This window comes from Arctopsyche grandis, chromosome 2 (genome assembly GCF_051622035.1).
Source record: "Arctopsyche grandis isolate Sample6627 chromosome 2, ASM5162203v2, whole genome shotgun sequence".
NCBI lineage: Eukaryota > Metazoa > Arthropoda > Insecta > Trichoptera > Hydropsychidae > Arctopsyche > Arctopsyche grandis.
The window spans coordinates 8,476,863-8,501,946 of record NC_135356.1 but is presented as its reverse complement, the minus strand read 5'-3'; the positions used below and the strand labels follow the sequence as shown (position 1 = coordinate 8,501,946).

The 25,084-nt window shown below is 35.0% G+C and overlaps 1 protein-coding gene across 1 annotated transcript in view; it reads right to left on the bottom strand.

Annotated features, from left to right (window-relative positions):
* The window catches only part of scrt (scratch), a 51,538-nt gene extending 26,964 nt beyond the window's left edge, over positions 1–24,574 (bottom strand). Inside the window, exon 1 of the mRNA XM_077445476.1 lies at positions 24,394–24,574. Within this exon, the coding sequence (XP_077301602.1) occupies positions 24,394–24,574 (181 nt within the window). The remainder of the gene's footprint in view (positions 1–24,393) is intronic.
* Between the last annotated feature and the right edge of the window lie 510 nt (positions 24,575–25,084).

Below are 25,084 nucleotides of genomic sequence, written 5' to 3'. Positions count from 1 at the left end.
CATTATAAAGTTTTCGAAAGGGAATTCCGAGTGCGTACTCGGTGCATTATGTACATATGTTCGTATACGTGGGGTGTCGTGTCGGCGAAATGCAGAGTTTTGTGCAAAACGACGTTTCATTATTACGTTTCGAGCTCATATTTTGCGAGCGGAAGCCGGGATAGGGAATGTGCCTCGTCGTGTAATGTACGACGTCGTACGTACACGTGCACACGTGTGTAGGTGGCGTGTGTGCACATACACGGATCATAAGGACGATGTATGGGGACCGGCAAGATGTTTCACAACAAGAGGAAAACATAAGGAACACTTCCGTATCCCCCGGGCGTGTATTTGCATCAACTGCAAATATAACCTTCAGGTCGGAGCTTGCACACTTGAAAAATTGCACTGGAATTTTTCTAATATGCATTTATGAGTACATACATAGTACGTATAAGGGAAAATTCCACTTTTTCTTTTTAGTCTTTCATTACAAGTTTGTTAGCGAATCGAAAATTTTAAGTTGATTTTGAAACAGTTTCACACTCTAAGGAGATTGGCTCACGAACTCATCTATCGCATTCACCCCCCACTCTTACAATTACATTTCGTATCGGTTTCGCATTGCATTTTAGTCAAGAAATATACCATTGTTTGTGCGAATAGCGGTCGGTAGAATTTGACTTTTATTTTTTGTTCGTTTTGAGTTCGTGTCAGGTATTTTGAAATATTTACATTAATAAAATTTTAATGCAACATACGAAAGTTGTTGATATATTATTAATTTATTTATGGAATACGTTGGAATGGAAATTTATATTTTTTAAGACGGTAAAAGTAATTGTTTACGTCATTTTATGGACAGCAAAACTTACAGTAATATTATTAAAGACCTTGCATTGAATTATATTGTAATAAAATTATATTACAGTAGTATCATTAAAGACCTTGCATTGAATTATATTATAAGTATGTAGTTAAATTAGACATAATTTAAGAAAAAATAAAGAAATTATTTTACGTCCTTACAATTTTACTACTACAATAATACTTCATAAATATGACAGTATATACGAGTCTTTAAAATACGAGTCTTTGCACAAATTAGTCTTTAAAATAATTTTAAAAATATATTTTTAGTTCGACGACACTTTTTTAAATTTCTATATAATTTAAGATATGTTTTTTTGTCTACATATGTATGTATGGACTTACTGGCACAATTGTAATATTTTTTTCAGCAATGGAGGAACGCTGTAACTTATATTATTATTTATTATTATTTAGTATTATTTTTATTATTTATATATTTATTTATTTATTTTTCATTTTTATAATTATTATATACGATTGTATTTATTATCTATATACTATTTATATGGACGGTGGATATTGCACTATTCTCCCTTTCGTCAGTAATAAAAAAGTAATTATGTTTATTATTATATTACAGGATGCATCGACGGAATTCAAACTACAGAGTTATGTATGAAAGTACCGTTTATCTGATATGATGGGTATTTTTCAACATTCCCCAAAGTATTTCTAGAAAAAATTTCTAGATTAGAGAAAGGAGAAGTAATAATATCAATAATTTGAATTGGGGCATCATTACCCACCATTTAGCTCTAAGCATACTGGTTGATATTCTATCTATATGTACATATGTATGTTCATACATGTGCAAGTGTTTGGGATTCCTCGTGTATTTGCTATTTCAACCTCATTTTTTCAGGAAAAGTAACAGCGAATGGGGTTTGCAAAGCCGCATATTTTGACGCCTAAAGTGAGTGTGGCAGTGTATGTATGTACATATGTATACACAATATGCATACATACCCTGCCAAGTCGTTACAGACAGAAATTGCCGCGTTGGACAAAGGAGAGTCGGGCTAACACGTTTACTGTCCGGCATAATAACTTAAATTGCTCACAACATAGTATACAACCCCCACCCCCTACTTCATTTGCATGTAGGGAGAGTCGCACATGAAATTGGTCTCGCTGAATTTGGTTCGAGAATGCACTGAAGCAAAATATCAAAGTGTCATCGGTTAAAATGGTAATTTCATTTTAAAATTTTACCAAACGAAATGAAAATTTTCCTTTAAATCGTTTGTCTAGTTTGCAAGGAAAAATAAAGATTGAATATTTAGCGCGTTGAATAGTATGTATACGTTGAATGTGGTATATGTATGTATGTGTTTTCGTATACCCAAAAGTTATCCAAATATATAGCCATCTCATTAGAATGGATACAGAGGTCCTTTGAGCAACGGAATAATCGAGCACTTCGCTTGAAACGAAGCGGATTCATTTAGCCTCGGGGACTTGGGAAGCTCTTGAGAACTCTCGCAATACAATTGGTTATGTAGTCTGAGACGTTGAGCTGAATTCATTCGACATTTGGAATAATTGACGTCGAATATGATATAACAAAAGTAATTTATTATAAGGCTTGCTAATTTTGCACGATCAAATCGATTTAAAATAAAAAATATACATATATGTATAGTATTCTTTGCAAGTTTATATATCGATGGCTCGGTGCACCCATATTGTATGTCCATGTTTGAATATGTATCGAATTTTTAAGTATGTAGGTACACCACCTGAATTATTCCAGCATCTACAAACTTAAAATTTGATAAAAATTCAAAAATGGACATACAACATCTGTGCACCAAGCCATTGATATGTATGTACATATGTATAGACTCGATCTGGTTAAAAGATGATTTTTCGTATACAGTGAAATGTCATTTGTGCTGGACGCCAGTTAAAAATGTGTGTCTTAAGTTAAAATAATGCAAAATTTACGAGTTCAATTATTGTAATTACATAGTTATAAAAATCATTTTATCATGTATTAAACGTCGAATAATATGAAATAAGTGCAAGAAATGACAAAAATGACGGCAGAAGCAGAGCCGTTATCCCATGGCGGATATCATTCTCACACTGACCGTTGAGTGCACCGCGTACTGAATTCTACCTCTCTCCTGTATATGTGAAGGATGCGTACTTAGAGGCTTCCCGCGAAAATGATTATTTCTGTTGATATTGATGAATGTTTCTAATGTTAATAGCACAATTCGAACCATAAAGGCTTTGACGACGAATACATAAAATATGAAGACCCTGCATTCAGTATATTTAGAGAAATAACATAAAATATATCCTGGTCACTCACTATCAATCACAGTGCGGCAAGTGTTCAGCGATATATTTTTCTAGGTTTGACAGTGATCGACAACGATGATTCCTATATTTGAAAAAATGTAGGGGAAACTTTCTAAATAGTAATGTCGTACAGATTAACAATGACAATTTCCATTCATATTTGGAGTCCCTAGGCATGACGTGCCGTATGATTATTTGTGTTTGCGCCTTTACCCGATGAAAGTGTTGCAGTTTTTAAATTTAATAAGTACATATGTATCTATCTCGTGGTACTTGCAGAAACTAAGACCGTAGACGGGACGTAGACGTACATATATAAAATATGTACATGCAAAATTTTATTTGAAAAGCTTTCACCCATCCGAACAGCTCGTATAGAGATGAAATAATAATTTGTGTGCATTCGGAAATCGAATGCACGTTTGCTTTTACTTAATTAATTTGTGTCTGTGTTTCGAAAGCACATTGAAATATTAAGCCGCTTTATTCATACGTAGTATTTACGCAGTCTACATATCAAATTAATAAACTGTTTGACATTGCCTTTGATACATAGAATAAGCAAAAAGCCATTTCAATTTTAATTCCTTTCAGCATTTCTTGAAAATTCGATCGGTCTACCAAATATAGACACAATAATGTTTCCCTAGGCATGACGTGCCGTATGATTCTTTGTGTTTGCGCCTTTACACGATGAAAGTTGAAAGAAAATTTTTAGTTTTTAAATTTAATACTTACATATCTAGAGCATTCAGTATATTTAGAGGAATAAAATAAAATATATCCTGGTCACTCGCTATAAGTGTTAGTTCCAAAAAAAATCCGTTTCATGAAATAAGCTAACTTTATGAAATTGGTGGATATTTTGGTTTTTTCAATAAAAATGCAACGAGCTCGCACCGTTCGTGAACTAACGATATCACGAAATGATCAATTTATGAAATACATATTCATGTAGCTAACATGAATAGACGTTTGAGTTCGTTATCGGTTTGAATGCACCGCATTCATTATACATGCATACGGGTTTGAATGGTGACAGCGCGCGGCAGATGCGTCGATCATATGCAATATTTCCATTAGTGCAGAAATTCTGATACGTCGAGTCCCGGACGTTTGTACCGGAGCTTTTCCGGGACTCGGGATAATGGGACAGGCGGCAATTTGCGACCGACGCCAAATTAACTCCCCGTAAACCGGCGTCGCCGTGATTCGTCCCCAGCGAAATTGCAATTAAGCTCAGTCGGATGCACCCACGGATGCATCCTACGATAGCGTGTGGAGGATACGATCTGGGGGTGGAGGATGGAGTCAGCTTCTGTCAGATGTCAATTAACAATTATTTACGTTACGTCACCTACGCAGACACGATAATTGACACTGGCTGGGCTTTGTGTCTGATGAGCTTTCGACGTCTAACGTTTGTCTATGAGAGTGTTTGCCGAATCGCTTGGGACTGGCTAGTACAGTCTGGGTCGATCATCATTGGAAGCTGTCGGATGGATGACTTTGTCTAATTATTCAGTCGAAATTAAGCACAACTCTTCTAATAATATCCTACCTTTTAATGCACCCCCGGTAGAAACCGTTATACTTTGATTATGCCCACTGCTCTACAAGACTATTTTTAAATACTGTCCTACCTTAAATTGCACTCCCGGTAGAAATCGTTACTCTTTGAGTCCACTACTCTATAAAACTTTGTGCAACACTTTTCTAAATAGTGTCCAACCTTTCGGTGCACTTCCGGTAGAAATTGTTTCTCTGTGATTCTGTCCACTACTCTATAAAACTATGAGTACCGACGCAATGAAAGCTTTTTTTTAGCACTTTACTGACTGACAACATTTTTTCGTCCTTCAACTCTATATGTTCCGGGCTTGGTTTATAATTATGTATTATATATTATATGATTATAACTAGTAATTCGAACTGAAGATTTGAATTCCTCGAAATAAAAAATAAGCGAATATTGAGTGCTTACTTTTAATGACCACCATTGAAAGCGTAACGCATTCTGATAGCATTTTATATCTAGAAATGCTACTCTTTATTGCTAAATTATTTCTACTATCGTCAAATAGTCGACAGTTTTCTTGAAAGGTTTGAAGTACGATCGTTATTAAAAATACTATTACTGCAATAAAATAAATAAAGATGTGAATCATACAGTTCTTAAAAACCCTTTAAAATCCGAAACGATTTTAATCAAGTTTTAATTAAGAATGTCCAAAATTTTAGCCGTTAAAGATGGCGTTTGATGACTAGCCATTACTATGATACGAACCGTATATAAAAAGAGTGGAATATCAGCTGAAACTTTTTAATATCGATTTTAGCTGATGGGAACATACCAATGCTCCGGATGGGAGAATACCAACAGCTGGGGAAATATTGAGATTCCTTTATAGCTCCGTTATCAAAAAGTGGGAGCTCAATCAGATAACAAAAAGGAAAAAATAAATATATGTAGAAGGTTATTTATAGATCGGTACTGACCTATAGACATCAATTTTGGATCCAGATTTGGAGTGTCTGATTCAGGGTCCAGGGGTCGAATATGTGTGAGTAATTACGTAACGCTGAAATCAGGAAATCCTTCAAAATTATATCGAGAGATCTCAGTTGAACCGGCTGAGCACGTTATCTGAATCTATGGACTAAAATTGTTGAAAATAATTCTTTTCTAAATATCGGAGAGCAAAAGATCAACTAAGCGACTTCAAAGAAACTGTAAAATTAACTTAAAAAGATTATATTATAATAAAATGATCAACTTCTAAATGTAAAATGACACGTCGTAAAGTAATATGTTGATTTTGTTGTCATGTCAAGTTACTTTTATTTCATTTTATTGTGACTATTATGCATTTATTTTATACAAATATTTGAGGCTATAATAATGTAAATAAAAACGGACGCGATGTACATATGTTTGTGTGTGGGAATGTGACGGACGCGCCGACCAGTTTGGAGATTTCAAAAACAAATTTTTGAATGCCAGCAGGAGTATATAATATGTTGTGCCTAGATATATTTAATAAAATAAATAAACGCGAACGAGGCGCACAACCAATCAGCGTGAAGTGGTCCAAATGGACTAAAGTGGTATTTAGTCCACGTGGACTAAAATGTTTGACCAATTAGAGCAACGACGATTCATTCTGACCAATGTGTGAAATTTAATCATCCGCTATAGGGATGTGGCGTGACGACCGATCGTGTCGTTGGGATGCGGGGAATTGGGAGGGCACCTGACTTGGAACGGGTGACGTCAGCGTCAGATCCACTGCGCGAGAGCGTACACACAAGTATATCTGAGTTCAACGACGTTGCGAATCGATCACATAACCAAATGTTTGCGTTCACCTCTCGACTAAAACCATTTTCATAAATGTGTTCATATGAGAATATATGTACATATGTACGTATAATGTGATTCTGATTCTGATTTCAGTACCGACTCCCGATTCCAATTTCAATTCCAATTTCCGATTGCGATTCCAATTTCAGATCCGATTCCGATTTCAGTTCCGATTCCCAATTCTGATTTCAGTTCCGATTACCGATTTTTATTTCAATTCCAATTTTGACTTTTCTTGTATCGAATAATTTAATATGGTATAACCCATGCGATGATATTTCATCGGGCTTATCACTAGTTTGTATATCTAATATATAGTTTCGAAGGAGACTTTGTATATGTATGTATGTAAGTTTTGCTTCGTCGAATCCGTGACGTTAAATTAAAATAAAAATTACAAATAACGTAAAACCACTAGTAACATATGTATAACTTTATTTGATCTCGTGTTCAATTCCTTTCTGAAACCACCCGTCGAAATCAACGTGTACAAACAACACTAGTCTATTAGAATGTTGAACATTATGTATTTGTATGAATGCATGTATGTATGTAGGTATATCGTTTCAACGTTTCAAACTCCAGTAATAGTAAAAGTTCACTAATTAGATTATTGTACATATGTACATATGTATATCGGTATTCGGCAAATTATACGACATTTATGAAATGTACAAACTGCGCTTTGATGCTCTCAAATGCGCTCATATGTATCACAGAAACATCGCTTAAGAGCATTCGACGATTGTCACAAAAAGGATGAATAAAAAAATAAAAACCAAACGTAGAAAGGTAACGAGCTGTAAAAAAAAATACAAAAAAAAATAAGAATATAAATGGAAAGAAAAACGTGTAAAAGTCTGACAGTATGCAATTTGCTGCTGCCGCATCGTTGGCAAATATTTGCCTGAGCTTTTGCTAGGCTGGCGAATATTCCCGGTGAGCCCTCTCGTCTTTGGAGCCCTTCTCCCTCATCCCTTTCTCCCATCGGCTTCGTTTCCACTCTGCTAGATTGAAAAATTGAGCAGACAATTCTTCGCGGACCATTTAGCGTCCGGATACGCCGATACCGGCTCCCGGATAATCGACGGCTCGTCGTTAACCGTAATTGTATTACGGCGACAATATCCTCTAAATATATTATCTCACTTTTCATCAAATTACCCAAAAATATATACGTACACGATCGCATTAGAGTGGTCGTCAATTTTTCTGAAAAACATTATTTTTTCGAACTTTTAGTTAACACGAGTCTATATGAGTCGTAAAATATGTATGAAAAAAACGTCGAGCTAAAAACATCTGAATTACTGTACAAGATGCCTTTTGATGACGATACTATTCCTTCTTGCCTATTATTATCTTATTATTCGCTGGAGTGGTAGCAATTAGTTTCCCCTCTAGTCGACTGATTCCAAATATTATTTTCACTGCTTTCAAAGAGTATGCTTTTATGCTAACATTTATTTTCCAGTCGATCGCAAAAATATGAGATTGATGTGCATGCTGTCACATTTGTGCAATGTGTTGTTACATTGTAAGGACGTAAAATAATGTCTTTATTTATTTTTTTATTATGTCTTATTTAACCATATAATATCATTACAATATAATTCAATGCAAGGTCTTTGATAATATTACTGTAAGCTTTGCTGTCCATAACATGACGTTGACAATTACTTTTATCGTCTAAAAAATATAAATTACCATTAATATAAAATATATACTTACTCCATAAATAAATTAATAATATCAACAACTTTTTTATTTTATATTAAAATTTTATAAATGTAAATATTTCAAAATACGAAACCCGAACTCAAAACTAACAAAAAATAAACGTCAAATTCTACCGACTTCTATACGCACGAACAATGTTGTACTTCTTGACCAAAATGAAATGCAAAATTGAAACGAAATGTAATTGGCCATAGCATATACATTTTACGTAAGACTCGTGCTAAATCAGTTCGATTATACTAAAGCAGATCGCAAATAAATGGGATAAGTCTATAAGAAGAAGTAGATTAATTATGAAAACTTCAGTAAACCTATTAAATGTATAACTAACTACCTTCAAATGCTGATTACTTCCACTAACCGATACATATTGCAATGTTTAACTACTGCACACATAAATACTTAAATAGCTTTGACATTTTAAATGAAAGTTGGGAAAAACTGCCGATGATTGAGTTTCGAACGAAGATTAGTATAAATAAAATGAATTCATTGATACTGCGGAAATGGACCCACGAAACGTCGAAACTAATGTACGTATTCACAAAATACGCACCCGATCGATAAGAGCCAAAAAAAAAATAAAACCGAAAAGGAAGCGCGTGTGCCTAATTATTCCGAATATTTTGCAATAAATCAAATAAAATATTCCGATCCAACCCAGTCCAAAGATTACACGTTCGGTAGCTGTTATCAGCTCTGAGGCGTCTTGCAGTGAACGTCTATAAATCAATACGAACTCCATATATAATACATACATTTGTATTCGTGCGTATATGAATGTGTGTGTTCTACGTCAAAGTCATAAATTATATTGCTATTGACCACCCCGTTATCGGATAAGGAGAAAATCTCTCTAGTGCGATCCAACCTCGTTATATCGGCGAAGTGATGCAGAAGCGAGGGGTAGGACGGAGTGGGGTGGGAGGGGGATGGAACTTGGCAACCGATAACGCCTTATGAAAAATGAACGAACGGCAAAACGGACTGAATAATGGACAAAAATAAGCCGAGATAGACGGACAGACGCGACGGAAAGACGATGAATGGAAAAGCTGACAGCGCCAAGATCTACAAAAACCACCCCCAGCATCATCCCTAAAAGGCGAAGTCCCATAACGGCGATAACTAGAAAGAGATAATCCTATGTATGTATGTATGTATGTGTGTACTTTCGTTAATTATCATAAGGTTTAAATCATATAAAAACGACAATTAGATTAAAGTCAATATAATTATGCATATACGTATATAAATGGTAGTATCAGCAAGAATCAAGTCATTGTCATCATTCTTTACAATTATTTGGAAATATTTCAAATACTTAAGCTTCAACTCCTGTATTTTTTTACATACCTCCTTTATTTATAAAATACCTTGTTGTATTTGGTGGAAGTAATCAGCATTTGAAGATGTAAAATTTACTTTTGACTCAACTTTATTATGATCTACTATTAACTTTTTTAATTATTTTAATTTTTAATTTAATTTAATGAAATAAACTGTTAAGATTGAACTCCGGACGGTGAATGATGCCAGTAACGTATTAAAAAAGTTCTTATGCCATTTAATGTGATAGATTTCTAGAATTTGGCACTATTGCCAACAATTAGGCATTCATATTTATGTCATTTATATATCCCATTACATACATAAATACATACATGTAGCAAATACAAACTGTATTGCCACAATAATGGGTAGAATACGACGATTTTATATCTACAATATAATCAGAAAAAGTAACTATGTATGTATGGACGTATCAATTTGGATGTTTATAAAATCCAAATGTACAGCATTTCTTTTAAATCTGATAATCAAAGGATACCTTTGGCCTATCTGTTAAACAAATAACATATTTGTAAGCATGAATTAGGAAGACCTGACAATTTATATGAAACAAATTTTCAAAAATATGCTGCTCAATACAATACTGGTATATGTATAAAATACCAGTAGGATGAATCAGGCAAAGTTCAGACTTCCAAATAAATAAGTTAGGCGCAATATAAGCTCATCTGAAGAAGGTCGATCGAAACGTTGGATCCTCTATCTACGTTAGGCAAACAAATAAAGACTCTACAAACAAGGTAGAAAAGACAGGCTCGTCTTTTTATATTTACCTGTAAAATATGACGTCATCTATTTGCTACGGAAGGTAACAGGAAACTGATGAAACACTTTTGATGAAAAGTATATGTATGTACTCTTTTTATAACTAGAGTTTGACGACTAGCGAATATTCCAGGAACAAAACAATTGATACAGTAAATTTAACTTTCAGTTTATTTAGAATACATATGTACAACATATATTGACCTGAAAATGATTTGAACTATCTTAGCGTACCTTTCACAATCATATCTGATTTTAAAATAACTTCAGCACAGTAAATATTTATTAAAGTATTTATCAATATATTATCATATAAATTAAATTAATGACTTGTTGCCGATTCGGCTTTTTAGCTACCTCTAGTTATTACCCACTCATATCGCAATATAACATCTAGAAATTTATTAAAAAGAGCAACGCCCAAATTTTAACTAGAAAATAAATTTGGTTGGTATCGGAAAAAAAAATATTTGGTGGGTAAGGGTTAATTTTATTCGTACCTAACGAGAGTTTAATGACGGCGAAACGCTGGTGTGTGTTTCACATTAATTATTCATAACTTTATTACAAATATTACAATAGTTTGGCCCGGCTAAAATATTATATTAAATCGTTACCGTGTAGTGTTTGTATGTATGTATGTGTATTTTTTTTTTGATGGGGTTTTGGTTGTTGTTGTTGTGCTTTTCGCGTAAAAACCCATTAAGTGCGATTCAATCACGCAGTTAAGTCGAGAGGTGCGCCCCGAATATTCACGATAACCCCTTAACGACGTCGCTGGGTAGTTCCGAAAGCTTCGCATTACCCCAACCCTTAAATAAGCCCTCGCATTATTGCATATCAACCCTCGCTGCCCTACACGTACTACGAAATCATGGAAGCGAACCAACCTAGGGTGTTGAGTTGACAATACCCAATTTACGAACACACATACGATACTGAATGTTCATTATTGATTTTTGAGAAACTTCCTATGATTACATTTCCTTTTTCAAATGGGTTAAATTTGATGGAAAAAAAATTTGATTAGTGTATCTGCATATTTGTATCCGTTTATTTGGACCATTGTGGCATTACAGGAATTCCTAATGCGCAATAATAGTCGAAAACAAATCAGAGAAAAAAAAATATTTATACATAGTACATTAAAAAAACTATACCAGAAAGAGTTCAATCAGCAATGGAAGTAGTCACAAAATTGGGATTGTCCTGAATCAACAGTCAGCACCAATATTTGTATGTAAATACAAGAACAAGCTGTGAATACAAAACATCCTTTTGAGGCCCGAATGGAAGAGAGTCAGAAGACCAAAATTTACTCATACATCACACACGATTATGAGAATAATGATGAGCGCAGGCTACCAGACAAATAGGTAAAAATAATGTCTGATTACTTAAGCCCATTGAGGTGGAAAGTAATACATTCATACACGGCAGCAAAGATTTTCTATAGTCGGATAGTTTTTGGAATATGAGCCATCCAATAAAGCACTGTGAGAGCAGGAGGTACAACTACTGAATGATGACAAAATTATTCGTGACATAAAGTCCCAACTGTCCCAAAAGTCCCAACGACAACAGGCATGACCACGTATTAAACTTTGACGCTGAAGGACAAAACGAATTAATAAGACATTTATCAAGGGAATTAATTATACCCAACCAAGGCCAAAAGGAAAGAAATATAGTTTTAATGTATATTAAAATAAATAAATAATAATATAGTCAATTCGTTGAACCATTTGTCATTTGTCGCCAATTTTTTGGCTGATAAATGTCTGCCTAAGAAATTTAATATAGTAGAATAGGCCACGACGAATCCTATGAAAGACATGAATATTCAAATCTATCAATTCACATTGATAAAAATGAAACCTCATCGTTTGTAGCAGATCGGTGCTTGCGTTAATGCTAACCACCGAAAGGTTATCGAGTTCAAGCCCTAAGTTGATCTTGACTGAAAAAGATTTTATTCGGAAGTATTTCTGTAGTGCTGCTTGTCAGACTTGGGTATTTATGGCTCAAGTCAATCGTTTCCTATCAGTTTGATAATTTATCTGATTTCATTGTTGATGTCATTATGTCACCACTATGTCATCACTATTTGAATATGATTTCAAATTTATAATTTATATTCGAGTTGCTTAAAGCTCTAATTTTGGTAGAAATAGGACAAGGTTGTCAATTTGTTGAAATCAGATAAATTGGCAAACTCTGACAGGAATCGATTGACTTGGAGTCACATATCCAAGGCCTGGTCAGCAGCACCGGGCCAGCGATATAGCCCGTGATTACGCAATTGAAAGCATTACGCGCTAAGCACTGATCTATGCTTTTTATATACAATATAATGATTTTTTACATATATATTGCATACATATGTAGGCTTGTATATACATACAAATATAATACTATAGGTATCACTAATAAGTTAAATACCATAATACAAGTATAATACCATAGGTATCACTCAGGGCAACCCGTAATAGCATCATTGGACAATTTAAATTGATATGAAATTTTGCCACCGAAAAAAAACACGTGAATGCACTTCTTCCGATCAATCTATCGCATTCTTTTTTTGCACATGCATTTAGTCGCGAAAACGTTTTAGCGCCGTTACAAGCCCACTCGTGTGGAGTGTTAATATGCACAAAATATGGGCTTTTAGTGTAATAACGCTTTTTCTGAAAAAAAAAACCAATACGCCCAATCGAAGGCTTTTTAACACCGCGTTCCAATATGTGAAGTGAGGTGGGTGGCCAAAATCACCACCCCCTTCCCACCTGGTCGGAAGTCTAATGGATGGAAGCCTGTTGCGAAGTACCTGGCAGTCTACGATCCACCCATCCACCCCAAAAAAAAACCCCCCACCCCTTCAAAACTCCAGTGCTGAGCTTTAGATAAAGCTTTCACTCAGGGAGTGTGCGGATTGAGCGCAACTCGCCGATAAATTATCCCTAATACGCGCTCCTGTTTTTTTTTCTTTCTTCTGCCCCTCTTCTTTTTGATCTGCTTAATATATCTCAGCGGTCGGTGTGGTTAAGTAGCCATAAAAATGAGAAATTGGTAGCCAAACTACATTATGTATATTCGTCGCGATTTATAGTGAATTTTGCCGGGTAAGCTGCCGTCAAACGGTCGTAAACTCTTTGACCTCTTCCTCTTCATACCCTTCGATTTATGACTGGTTCATACCCTATTGAAGCGAATTAAACGACTTCGAATGCAAGCATTTCGGCCATAAACGGTTCGATTGGTTTTATTTATTTAACTGTTTAAACATCCACTACTGTCGCCCGACAGTAAACATACTTTGGAGCCCCTCCATGGAGTATACTCTTTTTGATTCAACGTATGTACATAGTTATTAGTAGAGCCACTATTCAGATATTGAAATTGTAATGTTATACAAATGAAATACATATGTATATGTGAATCGTAGCTGTAAGAGCAACTCTTTCTAATGAATGTACCTTTATAGTACATATTAGCATATAATACATTATTATATAGTAAGAAATTGATTGTCAAAGTATTGCTAACAAAATATAGCTTTCTGATTTTTTTTATTTTAAATTCATCTTCCTATGTATGTATGTAATATATGATACATGTGGCAAAGGTGAAAAACCGATTTTTGGATTTTAAGCAATGGATGTATAGTCGAACTGAAATCTAGTATGAGATCTACATATGTACATACATACGTAAAATGTACCTAATGCTATCGCATTCACCACCCCACTCGGTCAATCAAATTTCATTTCAGTTTCGCATTAATTTATTAATTTTTAATTATGGAATACGTATATATTTTATATTGATGGAAATTTATATTTTTTAAACGGTAAAAGTAATTGTCAACGTCATGTTATGGACAGCAAAACTTACAGTAGTATCATTAAAGACCTTGCATTGAATTATATTGTAATAATATTATATACGTATGCAGTTGAATAAGAAATAATTAAAAAGTATTTAATAAATTATTTTACGTCCTTAAAATGTTACAACACATTGCATAAATGCGACAGCAAGTTCGGTTCTCGTATGTAAATCTCATTGTATCAAAGAAACGTTGAATAATAAAATCATTCACTTTTAACAACCTCCTGTGACTCCAACCAATTTTTCGAAAACATTTCGAAAAAATATGTTTTTATATATATTTCGAATAGTTTTGATTTTTTTAATATATTTATGAAATTGAAAATATTCAAATATTGAAGTGTATTTGGGTCGATTATGAGCTTAACGAGAATTCCAAGTCACCGTTTCGCTCGAGAGTCCTCATACAAAGCGCGCCTCGCCCGCAATGGGTGTTTGTATGGGGAAAGCGTTTTTTTTTCTTCTTGAAAATCGTCATTTTTTTCGGGTCCCTGTGATTATTTTGAAAATGTAAAATCATTGAGAGCTAGCTTGGGAGTATAGCTTTAATTTGAACAGATAAATTCCCAAAAAAATTACAAAGTTCATGAAATACAAGGAGGCCAAAATGACTTATTTTATCGCAACTATGTATGTATGTACATATGTCGTGTTACGTTATAACAGGTCATTTTGGCCTCCCCCCTATTATGTGCATATCAATATTTTTTTCCCACCATCGTTGTATGAATATTATCTATTTACGTGGTCGAATTATATTATCTACATTGTGTGTATAATAATATATTAAATAAACATATGTATAATAAAGCTCGCGTGTCGCGCCGACCGCCAATCGGTCGATAATATTATTTATCGCCGGGTACGAAACGAGCGAATAAACAATTCGGTCACAACGATGAGTAAATTATATTTATAAGGGAAAATTGTTAACGATAACGACACTTCATAAGTGTGGTTTTTAGTGGACCAATAACCCGCATTTATGGGTCACTGGCGATAAGTGTCCCGGAAAACGACGCATAAGACACCCCCCTCTCTACCATACGAGAGCTCGAGATTAAATCACCGCGGTTTATTTATACGTCATACGAGCGCGGTATCCTCTCGCCGAATTAGGCACTAAAAACCCGTCTCAAATTGGCATTTAAAAAAATCCAATTTCGCAAATCGAGCGGCGAAAATGCCGATGGGTGAATTTATATTGCGGGGAGCCAACGGCTTTGGGTGTTCACAATAGTGCCGATTTCGCCGCATAAACTCCAGTTTGCGATTATAATATAATAAAATATTTATACTTGTTTATTATACGAAAATATACGGAAGATGAGGTTTAACTATGTAGAGGATGAAAGAATCGTGAAAGCGTCTTTTAATTAATGTTAAAAAAATCTTAAAAAGATGTTCATGTATGATCCGTTATATGAAAACGCTTACACAATGAAAGCATTTAAATTGCAATTACCGCTTTAATTAGTACGTTTAGATAAAAAAAAAAATATTGAGATAGAAAACCAATCTTTCACATCATCAAATTTACCTTCTGATGTAATGAAACATTTATATGAAAAACTTTTCTTGAAAGTAGAAGAAGACGACACAACAATAATATAAGTCTTATCAGAAGTAAATGTATTCGAACTATTCGAAATATGAATTCCCTAAATCGCCAATGAAAGTATACTTTCACTGCTAGTATGAAATCATTATTACATACATACGTTGAAGTTTTGTGATTATGCGAAAATTAGACGTCGAGTCATTTTGTTTGATCTGAGCATGGAATTGATCGTTGATCACGTTTTCTTGTTTCAGAAAATTCATATGTATGTTTGTATGTAGCTTTATGACTAAATGATTTTTCATCAGTAGAATGGTCGTGGGTTTAAATCTAAGCCGGAATTGAAAAGTCGTCTATCACTTTTGAAAATATATGGATGGTAATCAAATCAATTGTGATAATGCGAAAATTCGACCACAAGATTTCGACTGATTTTAGCTCTTGATTACGATTTTTTGTTTAAGAAAAAAAATTATGTGTTTGTAGCTCACTGGTTTTTAATTTTTGACCAGTAGAAAGGTTGTGGGCTTAAATCACAGCCAGAATCGAAAAGTTGAGAGTGATAAAGTAGCTTTACCACTATTTCAATGACTTGCAAAGGGGTGGTAGAACGAAGCGTATGGAAAAGGACCTGTCATCACTTTGATTTGACACAATATTCAGATGTAAATTTTAATGATTTTGTTAATGATTAAACTTTTCTTAGCGTCATGTTGATGTCAGAAAGATATCAAAGCGCCATAAAGAGTGGAAATGGTTCAAAATCAGATCATAATTTTTTTGACGGTCAGGAATGTCATTGAACTAACAGAATGAAGCTAATAAAAAGCATGTAATAAGTTTTACAAGCTTCTTATTAGCTTCACACTAAGTTACGTTAACTGAACGACACTTGTAGCGCTCATATATATGTAAGTATAGCGGTCATAGGGACATAACAACATTAACATTAACAACCCAAATTGTCAATAAACATAAGCCCGTTAACTCGTAAGCGTATTTAACGTCACCAATGTCGAACTTGCAATTTGGACTATTTACGCAAAGTCACCATCGCAGACTAATCATATCATCCTGTCTGATATCTGACCCATGATGGGGGGCGACAAAGCCATTCGTGAGTTAACAAGGCCCTGGACCACATTTAGCCCACTCAACCCGGCTCTGTGGCCGCTTTGGAGCCAAATTATAATCCTCCACCACCCCCTCCCCCATTTGGGGAACGAACCCTTCGCCGTATATCCCGTAAAATTCCCATCTTCCATGGACTGTGGCTGTTGGGATATTACCGGGAGCGTATTATTGTCCGGTAACGGGATTGCACCGACTTTAATAGGCGAGTGCTGTGGTGGGGAGCCTATGGCACGCGTGCCAAATGTGGCACGCTCGACAAATTCATCCACTACATAAATAATGAATACGAATTAAAAACCGCAATTTATCATTTGACATATAGACATATACATATGTACATAAAGACTGTAAATACTTTTTGACAATTTGATGGGTTTGAGGAATGTGTAATTTCCGGATATGCATAGTCAATCGAAACGAAAATCAAACGTAGAAACTAGTAGAAATTCTTCAACGAGTCAAAATATATTACAACTGAAAATATACCTCAACTATAACAGTAGTTGGTGTCAGTTTAGATGGAATATAGTCAAATTACAACTTGAAGATACACTTCAACTGTAACATATATACCAGGAAGGCTCAATGCGCCTTCCTGGCCAATTATAAACGTTGGACAAACTTTTTTGCATTTTTTCATCAGCGAATTCAAGATAAACTCAAATTTTGCTAGAAATAGGACAGGGTTGCTTATTAAGCCAGCAGCATAGCTCGGTCGTTAAGCTTCTGCTTAGCGTCGAGAGGCGCCGGGTTCGATCCCATGAGCTGACCTCGATTGAAAAGAATTATATCTGTAGTGCTGCTGGTCGAAACTGGATATTTGTGACTACAGGTCGATCGTTTCCTATCAGAGTTTTCCAGTTTTCTCTAATTTAATTGTTGAAACGGTTCCTGGTAAAATTGGCTAAATATCCTTCCTACCTACTATGTCACCACTATTTGAGATTGATTAATGCACAATAAAATGTATGTACAATTCATATATGTCTCGTTAATTTGCGAGTTTTTCGGTGTCTCGTAATTCAGCGATTTGTATAATAAAAAAATGCTGCAATGTTTGTAATTGGCCAGGAAGGCGCATTGGGGTTACCTGTAAGGCCTTCCTGGTATATATGTAAAAAAATATATAAACATATATATGTACATTGGTCGAAAAACAAAATTAAAATTTGTATAAACCGTTACAATTAAATTAGACAAATTGGCAAACTCTGATTGGAAATGATCGACATGGAGTCACATATCCAAGATCTAGCGAGCAGCACCAGCCCAGGGATTGAACCCGTGACCATAGATGTTTCGTAAATTAAAATGTCCATAGATGGCTCGTAAATTTTGAGTTTTTCAGAATCTCGAAATTCGGTGATTATAAAAAAAGGGTGCAAAAATGCAAATTTAAAAAGAATTTATCCATAGATGTCTACATGGTGCTCTGTAAAATTACTCTAGACTTAATTAATTTGAACATTGAACATATTGTTAAATTGATGTGGTAACCCGATCGAATTTTCTATGAAATGTGAAACGTTCTATCAAAGGCAAACAGTGTATTATTTTAACGGCTTTTACCTCAATGTGCTTTTGAACACAAATTAATTAACTAAAACCAAAGTTCATTCGATTACCGAATGCACTTAAAATTATTATTTTAGCTCTATAGGACAAACTGATATTTCGCAATATAGTATATGTACATAGCACCTAATCGAATTGCACATCGAATAATCGATAAGTATAATTTACCATTAGGGCGTAGTGGGCTTTTCCTGTTATGTACGTAAATAAAATAAAATATGAGTTTAAAAAAGTTCACAATCGTTGAGGGAATCACGGTTCAAAGTACAACAATCAAAATTGGTTATCAATCTAAGGTTATTAAAAAAAAGTAAAAAATTCTTGTTAATATTTGCAACTTCCCAGAGAAACAACAGGGAATTTTATAAAGCTTTGAAAATAAATTATGATATATTGAAATTAAATTAAAGATTTATTAACCATCGACTAAAAAAATGACATGTGTATTGTCATTTTTAAGCAATACTAGCCTTAAGCTTGCTAAAATGCGTATTCGACGTATTTTTGGACCAAATTTACTTTATGATTATTATATAATATAAACGTAGGTGGGTATTTTCGCCTTGAATTTCGTCGACTTTACTTTCGTTTTGTTTGACCCGATTTCGCGAGACTCGAAACCTTGCAAACGCACATCCTAAATATATACGCGCTTGTGTTTGTGTATGTGTGTGTGTGTGTGTGAAGCGTCACTTCCGGTTTGCGAAAATTCGGTCAAGTAAATAAACCGTTTGTCAAAACTGCCAATATGGCATATATGTGCGTTGGAATTTGATATGACATCCCTTACCATTATTTTACGTATGTATGTATACACCGTCGGTCAAAAGCGTTGTGGCATTTATGAAACATATGTAGTAGTATTTATTGATATTATCTGTAACTTAATCTTCTTAGTCTAAAATCGCATATTTTTATTTGATTTTTATGATGGCTGCTGGTCTTATAACGTCTTGCTAAATGATTCGTTTGATAATTTCGATTATATGCGAACTTAAAATCAGCGTATTTACATACAAATGAAGTGGATTCACCAATTGAAATTCTAATATAAATTTATTTCCAACTTTAGTCCGCAAGTCATTCAGTCCCAGCTAATATAAGTGCAATTCTTGCTATATCCAATGATTTGAATACTACATATTACTATGCAAGATATAATCTCAAAATTTTTTTCGCATAAATTTATGTACCTGAATGTAATTCTACTTCAAAGAATGAAAAGGAATTATCGAAGATAAAATGCTTAAGTGGAATCGAGTAATTAACACATATGTATATTAGAGGAATGGTTATTGATTTACGAATTATACGAGAAAAAACGACCTTAAAAGTCTTGCATAACTTTGACGCAATACTATGAACTGGCTATAAGTCATAAGACCAACTAATTGGTATCGTAGCAAACCGTAATTCCTCGCGATGAACGTACTTCTACGTCAAAAAATGAAGAGGAATTTTTCGATGCATAATTCGATGTTATTCGTAATAACATAAACATAAGTTATACAAAAGTGAGAGAGTAACTGTTCTCATTGGAGGAATGGTCACGAGCTGAAAGATTTTTTTGATGCTATACTATAAACTGACTGTAAATCATCAGGTTGACTAATTTGCTATTATTACAAAACGTCATATCTTACAAATATATGTATGTATATGTAGTTCTATTTTTTAAGATATTTTTCATGATATCCATACAAAAGAAAAGATCATTGAACGATGACGTATGGTTGCGAAACTTGGAAACTGGAGGCTAGAATGCTGCATAATATCCAGTGAATTCAAAGTATGGAACGCTGTAAGCTTGGCATAACGAGGAGACTTAGACAACGGAATACGTGGTTTAGAAGTATGACAAAGGTGGCTGATGTAATTGTGAGTTTAAAGAGATTGTAATGTAAATGGGAGAGTCACGTAGCTAAAAGAACAGATGATAGATTGTCGAAAGAAGTGCTAAAACGGTACCTGAAAGAATGTAAAAGAGTACAAGGAAGGTCATGAAAGAGATGGGTGGATGGATTCAGAAAAATGTGCCGGATGAGATGGATGAGAGTTGCCGAAACAAAGACGAATGGAAGCGTAAGTCAACTAATATCTTATTAGTAGTCACCGGAGCCTGAGGGGGCCGTGTATTGTTCAAAGGTTGTAAATGCATTGTTAAAGGTTTGCCGAACAATGGATAGCACTGTGACTATCCTACCTCTACTTATTAGAAAGCGATGAATATGTATTACTTCTGTGCATGAGATAATCTTGAATCTGCAGTAATTATCGTGTCTTGAATAGACGCAGTTCCACGTCGAAATCCTCTCTTGAAATCGAAATGTGAGTCTGAGAAAAGGATACAAACTACAGGTGGAAGGGGAATGTATACTAACCTTACTGTGTGCGGTAAGTGAAGTTTTAACTAGGCCGCAAGCAAGGGTCTTTCTAAGAACAGCCATCGCGCCGAAACGTGTCACCGATGACATGATTGATTGCCAACGCCATGGCGCCCAACAGGGATGGGCTTGGCAGGGCATTACCACAGATTTTCCGATAGCCCGAGGCTAATTTCCGCGGCACCCAACGCCATTAGCCGCGTTGCATCGCCGCAATGCAGCAGAACTGAGCAATGCGTTGCACGCGCGGCCGGACATCTCCCACCCACCCACCCACCCACCCACCACCAACCCACCACCCGACCGACATTTTGGCACCAAACCAACTCACACATACCCATACACATCCGACATCTCCTACCCTCCTCGATCTGGGATGAGGCCGAGAAAATTTTCTGAGCCCCTCTGCCTGTTATGAGACACGGGCCGCCCCTTTGATCCGTCGGGTGTGAACAATAAAAAATTTATTTCACCTTATGAAATTACGAAATGATTGAGCGCACAAAGGATCCAAATATAATATAATAATAATTTGAAGAAAAAAAATCGAGCCCAATGAAACTGTAGATGGAAAAATAAAATTGGGACGTCGCGTCGTAATAAATGAATTAATTTTGCCCAACAGAAGCTATGGTTGTGTGTGTGTGTGTGTGTATTATACATATAAAAAATGTGTATGTACATACAAATATGATAAATTTAATGCAAATAAGATTAATATTTCATATCATTATACAAATGAAATTATTTAGTGAATGATCTCGAAATCATTTTTAATCGAAGGAAAATAAATATACATTTGTATATATATCAGACTAGTTTTAATAATATAAAAAAGTTTTGATTGTGATGTTTAGCTGAAAATTAAAATGAATTACTTTTGTAATAATGGTTATTAAAATAAATCGCATTTTGTGTATAAAAATTTTGTTGAGATTTTAATTTGTTTGGTGAAATCTTTTAATTTATGGTCAAATTATTTTTTAACGTAAATAATTTAAATGAAACGTGTTATTGGCTGCGTAGTGCATGAAGTTCACTTACGTATATTTCGTATGAATCATATGTAGTGATGTAATATTTTCGGGAAAAAAATCAACTACATATTACATCAAATCCCTTTGAAGTATCATAATCGTTATTTAATTTCCGCTTGTATTATTTGGATGAATTTCCGAATAATAGATTTTCATGAAAGTGTGTAGACATACATACGTAGTACAAATAGACGAAATCGGCATTATGATATATATATATATATATATAATATAATGAGTTGGTATAAGTACCCTCCATTGAACCGGTCCCCGAGGCGACAAGCAGGCAACTGGTCTCGCAACGCACAGTCAACTGGTAGATTAATCAACTGTTGCAAAACACAGCAACAGATTCCATCCAAATTTTATCCTTAAAGAGCAACAGTTATTCGAGACATGTCACTTTGCGGGAAGGGGGTGGGAGCACTCCCACAGGTTATTTTCTTTTTTTTTGCCAAAATTTTCGCTCGAACGCAACTGCGAAAGTGACGTCGAAGCCGACAACGCAGATTCGACATCGTGCTCGGTCCTTAAAAGCGACCCTTTTCCACGCTTTTCAACTCGCATCAAATACATCCATGGCGAAATTGACGATTCTTATACATTCGATCGATTTGGGCAATTTTAGAATAACGCATGCTTTTTATAAGATTTTGAAATAAATTTTACCGTTTCAATTTTGTACGAACAGTATATAAAAGTTTTATATACAGACATATAACATTTTTGTCATATTTCACTGCTTTAGAACTTAGCAATGAAATGTCTAACACAAACGGTGAAAAATATCTAGTTTTGGAATATGCATTAATGTTACAATTTTTGGCGCATTTATCAGTGAAATGTCGAGTTTTGGAATATACATACGCGTTCAATTTTTTTGGCGCATTTAACTGTTTTCGAATAAAACAGTGAAAGATCTGATACAAATGGGTTAAACGTATAGTTTTGGAATATGCATTCGTGTAACATTTATTTGATGCATTTAACTGTTTTGGAATTAAACAGTGAAATATCTAGTTTTGGAATATGCATTAATATTACAATTTTTAACGCATTTATCAGTGAAATGTTGAGTTTAGGAATATGCATTAATATTACAATTTTTAACGCATTTATCAGTGAAATGTCGAGTTTTGGAATATGCATTAATATTACAATTTTTAACGCATTTATCAGTGAAATGTCGAGTTTTGGAATATATGTATGTACGTATTACATTTTTTGGCGCATTTAACTGTTTTGGAATTAAACAGTGAAATGTCTGATACAAATGGCTGAAACGTCTAGTTTTTAAATATACATTTGTGTAACATTTATTTTATGCAATTTAACTGTTTTGGAATTTAATAGTGAAATATCTTATCATGCAATTAGTGAAATGTCTTGTTTTGGGCAACACATTCATGTTAAATTTTTGACGCATCTTAACAATGAAATGTCTTAAACCAACGTTGAAATGTCTCGTTTTGGAATATACATTCGTGTAACATTTACAATTTGATGCGTTTAACTGTTTTGGAATTTAACAGTGAAATTTCTGATAACAAAAGGGCGAAATGTCTAGTTTTGGAATATTGTAAATTCGTGTAAAATTTATTTGATGCATTTAACTGTTTCGGAATTAAATGGTGAAATGTCCGATACAAATGGGTGAAATTTTTAGTTTCGGAATAAACATTCATTTTATATTTTTGACACATTTAACTTTTTTGAAATTTAACAGTGAAATGTCCGATACAAATGGGTGAAATGTCTAGTTTTGGAATATATGTAAATTCATGTTACATTTTTGGCAAATTTGACAGTGAAAGGTCTAGTTTTGGAATATACATATTGAATATCATTTTATGGACGTAAACGATCGTTCAATTCAGTTTTTAATTAAATACGAAATATTGGCAATTTTTGCCGCGAATATATTCAAATTTAAAACTTGTTATGATCGCTCATTTTTTTATATGGAAAAAGGGGTTTTTAATATACACGATTTAAATGAATTAAAAATCGTTTTATGTGCGATTTTGTACATTCAATTTATATAAACATTTTGGTGATTTTTTTTTTATATGACGTACATAGTTTCAAATTTATGCAAGTAGAAAAAGCGAATGTTATCACATCGAATTGTTTTCGAACAAAATTATCAACAAGCTTAAAAAGTTTGTACGTGAAAATGTTTATTTTTATTATTTTTGCATTATAAAAATCGTCAATTTCACATACGTATGAATTTACGTGTGTGATACGCCAAAAAAAGTGAATAGATTGATCTCACGTGAGATAAACGCGTCGGAAAATCGGCGAACGAAAGTGAAAACGTCAAAGCGCTCGTTTGACGTATCACAACCACGTGCGCGTACTTCCGTCGTGTACCTGAATAAATGTATTATTATTATTTATCGAATAATTAGAACTTACCGTTGTAAAGTAGTGAGGGGGGCGGATCCGCAGCAGCAGGACTTGCGGGCCCCCATCTGGCTCGGGCCTCCCCTGCCTCGCCAGCACCCACGACGTCCACCTCCTCGTCGTCTTCGACGTCTGCAGCTCGCTCCGGCCATGGATAGGCCTTCCACTTCTTGGCCATGAGGCATCGCGGCATTGTGCTCACAGCATCGGACTACCACCGCCCAACACCAGCGCGAAACGGAAACGGAAACGGGAAACGGGCGCGACCCCACCTCCCCTCCGGACCACGAGACGGACACACAAACGGACGGACGGACTGACGGAGCCAAGCGGATAGACGTTAAAAAGAAGAGACAGAGACAGAGACAGTTGGAGAGTGAGAGAGAAGTATTAGAGCCGAGACTGAGAGATAGAGAGAGAAGAGAGGCAGCTATGCACGACCGTACTGGCGCAACCCCAGTGCGGCTTTGAGCGGTTTAGCCCCCGCCGAGCCGTTTTATAGGCTTTTGGGGGTTGCGCGCGCAACCCGCTCTGCGCGACCAACCCTCACCCGTCAACTCTCCCAACACCCACCTCTCCTCCCGCATCGATTGATCCCGCTCCAATTGTTGCATTCCTTAAACAAATTGTTTTCGTTTGGCGACTTTTACTGGGAGCGGGGGCGCCGCCCCGGTGGCGCGCGCTCCGATGACGTCACCCAAGA